The sequence below is a fragment of the Malania oleifera genome, chromosome 11 (genome assembly GCF_029873635.1).
Source record: "Malania oleifera isolate guangnan ecotype guangnan chromosome 11, ASM2987363v1, whole genome shotgun sequence".
NCBI classification, from domain to species: Eukaryota; Viridiplantae; Streptophyta; class Magnoliopsida; order Santalales; family Ximeniaceae; genus Malania; species Malania oleifera.
Window position 1 is genome coordinate 25,975,164 of NC_080427.1, and position 12,607 is coordinate 25,987,770.

At 38.0% G+C, this 12,607-nt stretch overlaps 1 protein-coding gene across 2 annotated transcripts; it reads left to right on the top strand.

Moving 5' to 3' along the window:
* Window positions 1-1,696: 1,696 nt before the first annotated feature.
* Window positions 1,697-8,587, top strand: LOC131168045 (interactor of constitutive active ROPs 2, chloroplastic). 2 transcript variants are annotated; one of them, XM_058127217.1, is made up of 4 exons: window positions 1,697-1,938; window positions 3,192-3,299; window positions 5,229-5,406; window positions 6,644-8,587. In XM_058127217.1, the coding sequence occupies exons 2-4, from the start codon at window positions 3,280-3,282 to the stop codon at window positions 8,309-8,311; spliced, it is 1,866 nt and encodes a 621-aa protein (XP_057983200.1). In that variant the 5' UTR covers window positions 1,697-1,938; window positions 3,192-3,279; the 3' UTR covers window positions 8,312-8,587. The 2 variants fall into 2 exon arrangements, with proteins under 2 accessions (XP_057983200.1, XP_057983199.1); XM_058127216.1 differs by having other exon boundaries at window positions 1,698-1,938; window positions 5,226-5,406.
* Window positions 8,588-12,607: the final 4,020 nt, after the last annotated feature.

Sequence of the window (12,607 nt, forward strand, 5' to 3'; positions counted from 1 at the left end):
CTTGGATATATTATGTAAGGTGAAAGAGAAATTGAAAAGGAAGTAGTACACATAACTAAAATAGGTTAAGTAAAATGGAGGATTGCATCAAGTGTTTTGTGTGATCGTAAAATACCCTTAAAGTTAAAAGAAAAATTTTATTAGGCGACTATAAGGTCAGCTATGTTTTATGGTTTAGAATTTTGGGCACTAAGAAATAACATGAACAAAAAATAAAAATTGATAAGATGCGAATGTTAAGGCGAAGGAGTGGTTTGACATTAAAATATAAAGTAAAAAATAAACATATACATAATAATTTAGGCACTACACCATTTAAAACACAAGATAGAAGGAGAGTCGACTTAGATGGTTTGAACATTTAAAATGCAGACCTAATAGAACACTTGTAAGGAGGAGTGAGTTAGTCATTGTGCTTGACATGAAAAGGGAGAGGGTAGACCTAAAATAATTTGGAATGAGATAGTGACGAGGAATTTAATAGTCCTTAATTTAGTAGAGAAAAATACTTTTGATCGAGTGTATTGAAAAAAATGATCTATGTAACCAACCTCACATAGTGAGACTTAACACTTATTTTTGTTATTCTTTTTTTTTTTTTTGGATTATGCACCGGGTATCCACGTGTCCGTTTTACGGTCCATGTGACTAATCCTGCGCCCCTTGAAGTTGACCCCATAACTCCAAAGGTAGGGTAAATTCAGGAGTTCAGGGGCGGAAATGAACCCAGGAGGGTTTGAGCACCTGACCTCATGAGAGGCACTCCCACAGCTCACACTACCACCTGAACCACACCCTGGGGGTTTATTTTTGTTATTCTTGTACATACATATTATTGACACAAACTAGCTATGAAACAATAATGATATGTCTTTATGCTTAACAATTCATTGACAAAAGAATTAAATACAAAAGATATTTAAAAAAAAGCATAATTTTTATAACTTAATTTAATACTTTAAAAAATATTTAGAGAAAATTTCATAAAATATCTAATTCTTTTAAAAAGTCAACTATTTGAAAGACATGTGGTCTTTTTCTTATTTCATTTTCGTAAAGTTGGGAAAAAAGTGATTTTTTTCTAAAAAATTAACATAGAAACAATTAATTATATATATATATATAATCCAAAGAATGTTTCGAAATCATGGCCCATATGTTTCAAATAATATTGCTACTAAACACATAACGGTAAAACAATAAAATCTATAAAAGTGTGGACCATAAGAATGTAAGACTTATTGAATTTTACTGTTATGTATTTAATAATCTAATTAAAATATCACTTAAAATAGACAGATTTAGATAAAAATTTTACTTTTTTTTTAATATTCCTTAACTGTCTATCATAATAACATCAATAATCCCTCAAAATAAATAATTTTATGGACAAGAAATTTTAATTTTTATACTTATGCTACTATAAAATAAATATGCATTTGATTACGTTATTAACACTCAAAAATGCCATTAAAATTATGTTTTGTTTTTCGGTGGCATGAAAAATTTTGTCTCCATTTTCTCTTTCTCCTTTTATTTGTTTTTGAAATAAAAATGAAGGAATAAAAGTAAAAAATTAGGAGTAAATACTCATTTAATACAGTAAATGAATAAAGTAATAAACATTAATCATTTCACCCATCACGTGACCGGGGCGTGAGCGAGACAAAACAAGCAAGGACACAGCGCGAGTTCCATTTTTTTTGCGTAGACGACTGTCTCATCTCTCATCCCTCTCTCCCACTGACAAAAACAGAGAAGAGAGAGAGAGAAACAGAGGAGAGAGAGAGAGCTCGGGAACTGAGCGCCGAAGCTACGACGCTTAAACCTCGAGTTTGTCACTCCCTCACTGCTCATTCAACAGCTTCCCTCAAGTAGCCTAGGGTTCCTGTTTTTTGAAACGCCAGTTCTCGAATCGTGACGCGCGGAGATCTTCCGGTAAGACCGCCGCACGCTGTTTCAGGGCAGGAATGGCTTTTTCCGGACCTGTTTTTGCGGGTTTTTTTTCTGAGAATGATAATGTGGGTAGCTCCAGTTCAGCTGGCTTTGAGCTCGAACGAGCTGGATTTTGTGTTTTGAATGCCTTTTCTGAAAGTGATTTTGCTCTGCTAGTTTTTCTTTTCCGTTTGTTAGCTTAAATTTACACAAGGTTGTTCTTCCAGTTCTTCTTTCTTCTTCTTCTTCTTCTTCTTCTTCTTCCGTCTCCTGTTCTTGCTTTTCCCCGGATGAGCCTTCTTGTATTTGGTTCAGATCCGGTGAGCTGAGTGGCGTAGATCTAAGTTTTTCCACAAAACTGAAGATTGAACAGTATTTGGAGGTCTAGATTACCTTTTTTTTTTTTTTTCTTGTGTTGTCTGTATACCAGATGTTACTTTCTTTGTTTATTTGTGCGTCAACTGCTCTGTTCTTGGACTTTTTCATATTCTGTTTTCTTTGACATTTTACCCCTTCCCCCGACGCATTGTGTAATTTTGCTGTGGGTATTTTGTTCTTGTGGATTTTCTGTTTCATTCAGTTCTGTTCGTTTTTTTCTGATTCATTTTATGTTAAAGCAAACTCGAAGAAATTCTCTTGAGTTATTTTCTCCAAGGTGATCAATATTTTAGCACGTTGTGATTTTCTTTGCTTGAATTTGAAGTTATGTGTTAAAGTTTGCTTGTATATGGAAGGGAAAAAAAAAGAGGAAGAGAGAGAGAGGAATATGCGTGTTCAACTAGTACGAATACAAATGGAAATATAATTATCCAACTTCGGAACTAAACAACCCTCTTTTCACCATGTGTATCTCTGCAAAATACAGGGGAACCACAGCAATCTTTCAAGTGGCCAGGGGTCGTTATCGTCATCCGTAGCTTCGTGGCTTTTTGCCTTTAGTAATGTATTGAGAGCACTCTAGGCTGGAGCGAAAAGAGTGAAGGAACAGAAAGTAGAAACATAGTTTGCGTAATGATATTTTATGTTCCTTTCGTTGCAACTCTTTTGTCTCTTTTTTTTTTTTTTTGGGTGGGCATGGTTGGTGGGAGTGGAGGTGGTTTCCGTTGAGTTTCTTTGAAGGGATTGTGTGTGTGTGTTTGTTTGTTTAGCGGTGACTAGAGGGTGCTGTTTGGCATGAATTTATTTGATCCTCATATATATATTAGACACTTTTATTTGTTTCTTTCTCAGCTAAGGATTACTCTGAACTTTTGCAGGTAGTGTGGGTCAGGGAGCTCTGAAGGAGAAAGCATTTGCATTGCCATCCCCCGCCTCCTCGATATAAATAGAAGTTTTAAGGAAAATATGCAGACACCAAAATCAAGGTAAATTTGTGACTTTTGTTGTGATCTGATCTCTTTATGTTTCTAATATATATATATATATATATATGTATATATATATATACATATATACTTATATACGTATATACATTCAATTTGATTTTCTCTGATTTTCAAGAGAAGTATAAGATTCAACCGGTTAAGGGTGAATTTAATTTGTGACTTTTTTCCAATTCAAGGGTAGAGTTTTTTTCTCTAAATTTATGAGTTTTTGCCCGGTCCATTGAATTGGTTCGCCATGTGTGATAAGAGATATATGGAAGTCAAAATATCTTGGAAGAGCGCTGGTTTGGTGGGCAAGATTCAATGCAAAGGCACACCCTTGACTGTTACAGCACTAGTGTCCACACAAGCAGATATTCTTTTATGCCATCTTTCAACTCATTAGAAAGTGCAAGAGATTGGAATGAGAGGATTTTTTCCTTTAATGGGGTGGTTAATATTCAATTCCTTCATCATTTTCTCGTGGTATGTGTGTAATAGCACCACTTTAATTGATATGCAAATCACGAAGGCATTGCTTTATTTTGTTGTGTAGCACCACATTCTGTGCTTTCATGATGTTTGTTGTTCAGGATTGGCATGCATTGTTATCGTACAACTTAACAACTAAGCTTTGAGGTTGAGTGATGTTTCAATATGACATCAAAACTATAGATTCTAATTGTCTAATTTTCTTTAAATTGAAAGCTGCTATTCCCCTAATGGTTGTTATCAATTATTTGTCTACTTCTACATGTGGGGGAGTGTTGAGGCTTCGTATACATTGTTGGCTTTAACCTAACAACTTAAGCTTTTAGCTCAAGTGATTCTTAAACATTTAGAACAACTTGCTCTGCCCCACCACCAGTTGATATGAAACCATGCGACTTTATCAAACCAAAAACATTATTGAATAACAGTTGGCATTAGCTTTTAGGCTGAGTGATTCTTCAGCATTTAGAACAGCTTGCTCTTACAGTTCCCACCCCACCCCTATTGATGTGAAATCCTGACCATGTTATCAAACCACAAACATTATTGAAAAGAATTAGGTGCAAGACATTCTCAGAAAACTCACTGGTTGATTGAAGATTTTATGGTATCTCTATTTGCTTAGAACTGAAAGCACACATTTTATGTTTGTGTTGGGGTTTGTCCCACATCGGTTGTGGAAGGGACTTGGTGATTAGTTATTAAGTGTGAGGGAAAGTCTCACTCCGTGAGCTAGCTTTTGAGGTTGAGAAGACCCAAGGCCCCCCAGCACTGGTATCAGAGCCCATGGTTTCTTCTTGGGATGCTGGGCATGTGGTGCTGCCAATTTGGTGAGCCCAATTCGTGAGGAGTTTGGAGTCCGATGTGTGAGGGAGAGATTGTTGGGGTTTGTCCCACATCGGTTGTGAAAGGGGCATGGTGGTCAGTTATTAAGTGTGGGGGAAGACCTCAGCTCATGAGTTAGCTTTTGAGGTTGAGAAGGCCCAAGACCACCCAATAGTTTGTGTGTTGCAATATAAATTTGGACAATGTTCCAAGAATATCACATATATTTTGGGTGTGGGTGATGCATAAATTTCCTTTTGGTCTGTGAGATTGCTGATTCTGAGTGAATATGGTTGCTGATCTATCCAAGAAGTGGACCATCTAGGATATTCCATATTTGATTTTTAATTTTGAACATTTACAAGTCATGAAACACGGAGGATTTTCTTAAAACATAAACACATCACCTACCATAAATCGCTACTGAAAGATATTGCCTACCTTATAAATCAATTTGCTGATACTTAATTTCCATTTTACTGTTGCTGAAACCAAGTTTGCAGAATCCTTCATTCTTATGTCATTTTTTAAAAATAAATCAGTTGCTGCAACTGCTTCATTCTAAAACTTGGTGTTGTATTCTTATTGTTACTGTAATTGTTTTGATAGCAGAACTGGCTCTTTGGAAGTTCCACCAAGAACATCTCCTGCGACACCTCGAACTGCCCGCCAACCCAAGACAGCAGTATCAGATTCTGACTCAGTTTCCTCTCATCCATCAAGTAAGACACCAAAAGACAGGAGTCCTAAAGTCATTGAACGCCGTTCCCCTAGAAGCCCAGCACCTGAGGTATTCTAAAAAGCCCAAATTGTCATCTCTGGAGAATAAAATAATGGTTCCTCAATAGGTCCTTAAACAAAAAAAATATGTATTGGTATTCTTCTTTGCATGATTCTGAATTAAAATAGAGGTCTTGGGTGAGCAGTGAAACAAGTGAGTGGCATGAAGGATGGTGTGTCACCAATTTCCCACCATGCCAATATATGATTGGAGAAGTGTCATCTATATAACTCTTTACAGGTTAGACAGAGTTATAGATGCTACTGATTCTGGAAGAAGCATCCATATTCCTCCAAAATAAAATCTGAACTTGAATTGTTGATAGTTCAATACCTGGTCTACACCAGGAAGGATCTATATAAAGCAATTATCCAATCACTCCTTCAATTTATAAGCTGTCTTTCAAGTGTATTGACTACATATCCTCCTTCAGTGATTTGGAGTTGAATGCTAAAAAATTCATCTATAATAGATGATGCTATTAAGAAGTTTGATATCTATTTCCCTGATTGAACTATTGGCTAAAGCAAAGTTTTGTTACATATCAGGACATCCCATCAGTAGTTGGTGCAGATGGGATAAGCAATATTAGCATCATTTCCACTTTTATCCGGTTGCAATGTTTCAAACTCAATGAATTATATTTGTGCAAATATGTGCAGCTGATGAATTGGTGACTGGTCAATTTGTTTGTTTGTTTTTTTTAATTTTTTTTAATTTTCTTGTTACAAAATGTATAAAATCATATTGGGATCACAGAATCAGTGTTTTGTAGTATGATCTCAATATTTTTCTTGAAGATTCTTATATCAGAGTATGGGTAGGGCATCTTCTTGAAGCAATTAAATCATGCGAGGCAGCCTTCATATTTTTTGTTTGTTCTATTTTTGGCAGTTCAGTTAGTTTTTTAATCCAGTTCTTTGACAATTTCTGTGTAAAGGAGGTACCATTTCTGCATGAGAGCTCCATTTGAATAAAGGGAGTTTTGAGAACCTAGTCTTGCTTGCTGACTTCAATTTTTTGGATAAAGGCAGAGATACTATTATTTGTATTATTACTTTCCCGGGTCTCCTTTCGAACCTTCGCGGCTATAAAATGCATGAATATTTGCACAATTTTGTTTCTCCAGCAGTATGGCATTTAAGATTTTTTCTTTTTCCCTAACATTTCTCTCATATAACTTTGCCATAGTGTTGTAGCTGCTGTATTGACTTAATGCGCTATTCCTTTGTCTTGTGAGCTTTAGAAGAAGCGCCCTGGAAGAGTGTTTGAGTTGGAATCTCAGCTTGCTCAACTCCAGGAGGATCTGAAGAAGGCAAAGGAGCAGCTAAGCTCATCTGAGTCATGGAAAAAGCGAGCTCAGCAGGAGGCTGAAGATGCCAAGAAGCAACTCACAGCCATGTCAGCAAAGCTTGAGGAGTCCGAGCAGCAGCTGCTGGACCTTTCTGCTTCTGAGGAAGATCGTGTTCAAGAGCTCCGTAAAATCTCCCAGGATCGAGATCGTGCATGGCAGTCTGAACTTGAAGCTGTTCAGAAGCAGCACTCAATGGACAATGCCACCCTGGCTTCTGCAATTAATGAGATCCAGAAGCTCAAGATCCAGCTGGAAATGGTGGCCGAGTCTGAAGCTGCCCAACATAGGCATGCAGAATCAGCATATGCAGAGATTGAGAACTTGAGACAAGAACTTTCGGAGACACTCTCCCTTGTTCAGAAAATGAGAACAGACCTTAGTGATTGCAAGGAATCTGAAGCACGGGCTCTGGAAATTGTTAGCAAAACTCAAGCTCAACTGGAAATGGCAAAGGCAACTGAAGAGACCCTCCGTTTGGATGGCCTTAAAGCCATGGAGGCTTGTAACTCTATAGCTGCGGAGTTGGAGCAATCAAAGGCTCAAATATTTTATCTGGAGGGAATAGTAAGCTCACTCCAGGAAGAAGTCAATAGCGACATAAAGAGTTCAGAAGATCCTCCAGGTAATTCTAAACTTGCACATGAAGATGGAGAAAGTGAGGATTTAAACCAGCTCAAAGCTGAGCTTAATTTGGTAAAAGTTGAGGCGGATCAACTAAGATCTGCATTAGATGCAGCTGAGAGTAGGTACCAGGAAGAATATATACAGAGCTCACTGCAGATTAGAGGCGTTTATGAACAACTTGAGCGTACAAAATCAGAGTCGGGCCTGAGAGAAGCTGAATTGGAAGCAGAACTAAGGAAAGCAAAAGCTGATATTGAAGAATTAAAGGCAAACTTGATGGATAAAGAAACTGAATTGCAGAGTATTTCAGAGGAGAATGAAGGACTGAATTTGAAGATAGAGAAAAATCAGTCAAGTGTTCGAAACTCTGAAATGGAAGTGGAGCTGAAGAAGTTGGGGGCTGATTTGGCAGATTTGAAGGCGAATTTGTTGGATAAGGAAACTGAATTGCAGGGTGTAGCGGAGGAGAATGAAACTTTGAAGTTCGAAATCAAGAAGAGGGAAATGGAGAGAAATAAAATGAATGATGAGACAGTAGCTTCGGCAGAAGCAGCCAAGACTGCAGAGCGAGAGGCACTGATGAAGCTGGGCTTTATAACAGAAGAAGCAGATAAAAATAGTAGAAGAGCAGCACGGGTGACTGAGCAGCTGGATGCTGCACAGGCTGCAAATTCAGATTTGGAGGCTGAGTTGAGAAGATTAAAAGTGCAGTTAGATCAGTGGAGGAAGGCTGCTGAGGCAGCTGCTTCAATGCTCTCAACTGGTAATAATGGAAAATACATGGAGAGGACGGGATCTCTTGACAGCAGCTTTCATACCATTGGTGGAAAGCTAGGGTCACCTTCCTCGGACGACATGGATGATGACTCGCCCAAGAAGAAAAATGGGAATGTGTTGAAGAAGTTCGGGGTGCTGTGGAAGAAGGGCCAAAAGTGAATGGATCATCTTGGCAGGTTTCAAATTGTCTGCACTGTGTTATATTTTAAATGTTTGCCTTACTGTTATGTAATTGTATGTAGGGTTTTTTTCTTGACTGGCATATTTTGGTGGGATGGTACTTATCTGAATTTCAGTGTTGAGGAGATAGCTTTCATTGAAGTCTCCCTCTTTCAAGGGTGTATAGGCATGTCAGAAACTGGGAAATTTTGGTGGTTCCATTTCATTTCACCCCCTGTATCTTTGGATAAACGCAGCGACTGTAGTTTTTCTTTTCGTCCTCTACCCATCCCCTCCCCTTATGTTTTCTTCTCCATTCATGTGATCTCTGTTTTTAGTATGAAGCAGTTGCTCTTCATGCCATTGCATCATGGGGGGATGAATTATGTCTAGTTGGGACATGTGATCTGAAAATAGTCCTTTCATGTTATGTTATTTGAGACATATGATGGTGGAATTGAACCTACTATGTTTGTTGGTGCACTTATTTTTTGGAACTGGAAGTGGTATGGGCACTTTGTGGTTTTAATACTCCATCTCTTCGTGCGAGTGATCACGCTCACTTCATACTCGTGATTTCAAACTCGATCAAATTGATGATTTACTTGGATCAAAGTAAAATTTCAAATAGCATGATTGGGCATTATGCTCTAGTTTTTTTGTAAAATGATAATGACATAATTTGGGTACTCATTCTTCGGCGGTGATAATGACTTAATTCAAGCATTTATCCTCTAATTGTTTCATATTGAGAATTCCACTTGTGAGTTTGTCTCATATTGAAAAATTTGAGTGGATGATGGGCGCGCGCTTATATACATGGTTGGACCTAAGATCCGAGAGGCTTTAAGCTTTTGGGTCAAGTTGGTGTTTACCCTGTTGAGCTTTTGTGCAGCTTAGTTGTGTTCAATTTAGATGATGACCCGACCTTTCTTTAATGAGAGATTTTTATTCTAAGGCTTAATCCATGGAGCGAAGGCTTGGGCCCAAGGTGTACTTGTGAGGGTTCGGGGGCAATGCTCCTAAAAAAATTTTTGGGCCCATTTTGTAGTCCATTCAGAACCTTGTGCACAGCATATAAAATGATTGTTTTTGGGTGATTAGGGTTATGCGGTCACACTTCGCGAGAGAGCGAGAGGGAGAGCATTGTATCGTCACACTCTTCGTATTTTCTTCTTGATAATAGTGAAATCTCTGCAACTCCATGGACATAGGTAAAATTGCCGAACCACGTAAATATTGTCTTGTGCGTGTGATTGATTTTTCTTTGGCGTGTATATTTTTTCTATTTTGTTTCTCACAAGTTTCGAGAATTTGTTCTTAATTTCCAACAACTGGTATCAGAGCTAGGTTTAGGTTCGAGTGGAAGCAATGACAGAGGAAGCAGGAAAGACATCTGGAATAGGAAAGAAGGACGAGGAATGGACTCTCCTTGATAGATAGGTACTGAGAGTTATAAGATTAACTCTGTTTAGGTCTGTTGCACACAACGTTGTGAAGGAGAAGACTACAGCAGATCTGATGAAGGTTTTGTCCGGTATGTATGAAAAATCGTCAGCAAATAACAAGGTACATCTGATGAAGAAATTGTTTAATTTGAAAATGACAAAGAATGCATCAATAGCACAACATCAGAATGAGTTTGATACTATTACAAATCAATTATCGTCTGTAAAAATTGATTTTGATGATGAGATTCGTGCATTGATCGTTTTGGCCTCGTTGCCAAACAGTTGAGAGACAATAAGGATGATAGTAAACAACTTTACTGAAAAAGAAAAACTGAAGTATAACGATATAAGAGATTTAATTCTGGCTGAGGAGATTAGCAGAAGAGATGTAGATGAAACCTCGGGATCTGGCTCTACCCTAAACCTTGAGACAAGAGCCAGAGGTAATGATCGAAATTCAGATTGGGGTAGATCAAAATCCAGAAACTATAATCGAAACAAAAGTAAATCTAGATCTAGCCAAAAGGGATAATGCTGGAACTGTGGGAAAACAAGTCACTTTAGGAGATAATGCAAAAGCCTTAAGAAGAAAAATGAGGATGATTCTGCTAATGCTGTGACAGAAGAGGTACATGAGGCACTACTTCTTGCAGTAGAAAATCCACTTGATAATTGGGTTTTGGACTTAAGAGCTTCGTTTCATACCACTTCACACCATAAAATCATACAGAACTATGTTGCAGGAGATTTTGGTAAGGTGTATTTGGCTGATGGTACAGCCTTGGATGTTGTGGGTATGGGAAACGTTCGGATGTTGTTGCCTAATGGGTCTGTTTGGTTACTGGAGAAGGTACGACATATTCCTGACCTGAGAAGGAATTTGATTTCTGTCGGACAACTTGATGATGAAGGGCATGCAATGTTGTTTGCTGGTGGCACTTGGAAGGTTACAAAGGGAGAAATCTAGTACTCTATACATGACCTCAAGTTCAAGAGACACAATTGTAGTTGTTGAAGCAAGTACTGATACAAGTTTATGGCACCGCAGACTTGGTCACATGAGTGAGAAAGGGATGAAGATGCTGTTGTCAAAAGGGAAACTACCGGAATTGAAGTTCGTTGATTTTGACTTGTGTAAAAGCTGCATCTTAGGAAAGCAGAAAAGGGTGAGTTTCTTGAAAAATGGCAGAACATCGAAGGCTGAAAAATTGGAGGTAGTGCACACAGATTTGTAGGGGCCTTCTCTCGTTGCATCTCTTGGAGGTTCAAGGTACTACGTTACTTTCATTGATGAAAAATAAATATGATATATTTGAAACTTTTAAGAAGTGGAAGATTATGGTTGAGACAGAGACAGGTTTGAAAGTAAAGTGTTTGAGGTCGGACAATGGAGGAGAGTACATAAATGGAGGATTCAGAAAGTATTGTGCTGCACATGGAATTAGAATGGAAAAGACCATTCCTGGGACACCACAGTAGAATGGTGTGGCTGAGCGCATGAACAAAACTCTCAATGAGCGTGCTAGGAGTATGAAGTTGTATGCTGGACTACTAAAAACTTTTTGGGCTGATGCTGTTAGTATTGCAGCTTATCTGATAAACCGAGGACCTTCAGTTCCCATGGAGTTCAGACTTCTTGAAGAGATTTGGAGCGATAAAGAGGTAAAGTTTTCTTACTTAAAAGTTTTTGGTTGTGTTTCTTATGTTCATATTGATTCTAATGCTTGTAGTAAACTTGATGCAAAGTCCAAAATATGCTATTTCATTGGCTATGGTGATGAGAAATTTGGGTATCAATTTTGGGATGAATAAAATAGGAAGATCATCAGAAGTAGAAATATGATATTTAACGAACATGTTATGTACAAGGACAGGTCAACTGTAGTGTTAGATGTCATAGCGATAGATCAGGAGAAATTTGAGTTTGTTAACTTAGATGAGTTGACTGAAAGTACTGTCCAGGAAAGGGGTGAAGATGATAAGGAGAATGTAAAATCACAGGCAAATCAGAATACACCTGTAGCTGCGGTCCGTAAATCTTCCAAGACCACTAGACCTCCACAGCGTTATTCACCTGCTCTAAATTATCTCCTGCTAACTGATGGTGGTGAGCCAGAGTGTTATGATGAAGCCTTGTAGGATGAAAGTTCAAACAAGTAAGAGTTAGCTATGAAGGTTGAGATAGATTCCTTGTTGGGGAATCAGACATGGGAACTGATCGAATTTCCAGTAGGGAAGAAGGCTTTGCACAACAAGTGGGTATACATAATAAAGAATGAACATGATGGTAGCAAGCGCTACAAAGTCAGATTAGTTGTCAAAGGGTTCCAGCAAAAGGAGGGCATTGACTTCACGAAAATATTTTCTCTAGTTGTGAAAATGTCAACAATTAGACTGGTACTGGGAATGGAGGTTACAGAAAATCTATATCTTGAGCAGTTAGATGTGAAAACAGCATTCCTTCATGGTGACTTGGAGGAAGACATCTACATGATTCAGCCGGAAGGGTTCATTGTCCAGGGACAAGAGAGTTTAGTCTGCAAACTGAGAAAGAGCTTGTATGGTCTAAAATAAGCTCCAAGACAGTGGTATAAGAAATTTGATAGTTTTATGCATAAAATTGGGTTCAAGAGATGTGAAGCTGATCGCTGTTGTTATGTTAATTTCTTTGACAATTCTTACATCATGTTACTGTTATATGTAGATGATATGCTCATTGCAGGGTCTAGCATTGAGGAGATTAATAATTTGAAGAAGCAATTGTCAAAACAGTTTGCAATGAAGGATTTGGGAGCTGCAAAGCAAATTCTTGCAATGAGAATCATTAGAGACAAGGCTAATGGTA